Raw genomic sequence first — 1,550 nt, forward strand, 5'->3', positions numbered from 1 at the left:
CATCAACTATGACAACAGACTTGAAATACACATACAACATGATGCCATCAATTAACCAATGCGAATACGTGACCAGCGATTTTATTGATGTCGTCAACAACAACAACATCAAAAAAAACAACATAAACTACAGCAGCAACAACATCAACAACAACAACATCTTCTTCAACAACAACAACAGCAACAACAACAATTCGGCAAGATCAACTCCAAGCCACAACTACCATAACTCCAGTATTTTCAACCTAAAGGCTAAAAAAATGATCAAGAATAACAAAAATAATAATAAAAACAATAATAACAACAATAACAATAAAAACATGAGGCCACGGGACACTCCAAATTACATACCCATGGTTTATAACAACAGCAAAAACATCAACAACAACAACAACAACAACAATAACAACAATATTTACAATGATAATAACAATAATAATAATTATGATGATAATAATAATATTAATAATTTTTATTATGACAGTGTTATTAATAATAATATTAATAGAGACGATATTTATGACAGTGTAAGTAGCCTGAGATCAAACCTGAGGGTAAGATCTCAATACGGTCCGGATCCATTGTACATGAACATCAGCAACTTGGCTTATGGCATCAATAATAATAATTATGATAATAATAAATGATAATAATAATAATGAATAATAATAATAAATAATAATAATAAATAATAATTAATAATAATAATAACAATAACAATCGCTACAACAAGGGCGCCTAGAACAACTTAATGATGATTTAAAAATGTCGATTGTGCATTGAGCTTATTGAATTGTTCAAAGTAATATGAAATGAATTTTTGGCACAAATAAAAATATTAATATAAAAATGATAATATTATTATTAATTATAATAATAATAATATTATTATTATATTATTATTTTTATTTGAAAATTACAATATATTTTTAAGGATTTGTAGATATGTAAATTTTACATATATATATGTACAGTGTACACATACATATAGATAGTATAAATACATATAGATAGAAAATATGTTTACGATGTACGTAGAACTATTCATTTAATTGTTCGTTCGTTCATTCATTCATTCATTCATTCATTCATTCATTCATTCATTCATTCATTCATTCATTCATTCATTCATTCATTCATTCATTCATTCATTCATTCATTCATTCATTCATTCATTCATTCATTCATTCATTCATTCATTCATTCATTCATTCATTCGTTCGTTCGTTGTTTGTTCATTCGTTCGTTTGTTCGTTAATTCATTCATTTATTCGTTCATTCACTCATATTTTCCTCCGTTGAAACCAATGATCAAGATGATGACAACAAACAACAATAATTGCAACAACAACAACATTGATAATAATAAAATTGTTTTGTATATATCTATGGCAAGACGTCATAAAATTTTCATGTAAATGTAAATATTTTTCAAATAAACCCCTCAGCAAGTATATGGAATTTCTAAAAATTTGGTTCGTAAATACTTTGTGTATCTATACATGTATGTGTGTTTTTATGTATGGATGTATATGTGTGCGTGTAGGTAT

General features: G+C 26.2%; 1 protein-coding gene across 1 annotated transcript; it reads left to right on the plus strand.

Moving 5' to 3' along the window:
- Positions 1–38: 38 nt before the first annotated feature.
- Positions 39–647, plus strand: HELRODRAFT_184706 (hypothetical protein; the record flags this gene model as incomplete). Its single annotated transcript, XM_009019506.1, has 1 exon — positions 39–647. The coding sequence occupies one exon, from the start codon at positions 39–41 to the stop codon at positions 645–647; it is 609 nt and encodes a 202-aa protein (XP_009017754.1).
- Between the last annotated feature and the right edge of the window lie 903 nt (positions 648–1,550).

This window comes from Helobdella robusta, assembly GCF_000326865.2.
Source record: "Helobdella robusta unplaced genomic scaffold HELROscaffold_2406, whole genome shotgun sequence".
In the NCBI taxonomy this organism is placed as follows: domain Eukaryota; kingdom Metazoa; phylum Annelida; class Clitellata; order Rhynchobdellida; family Glossiphoniidae; genus Helobdella; species Helobdella robusta.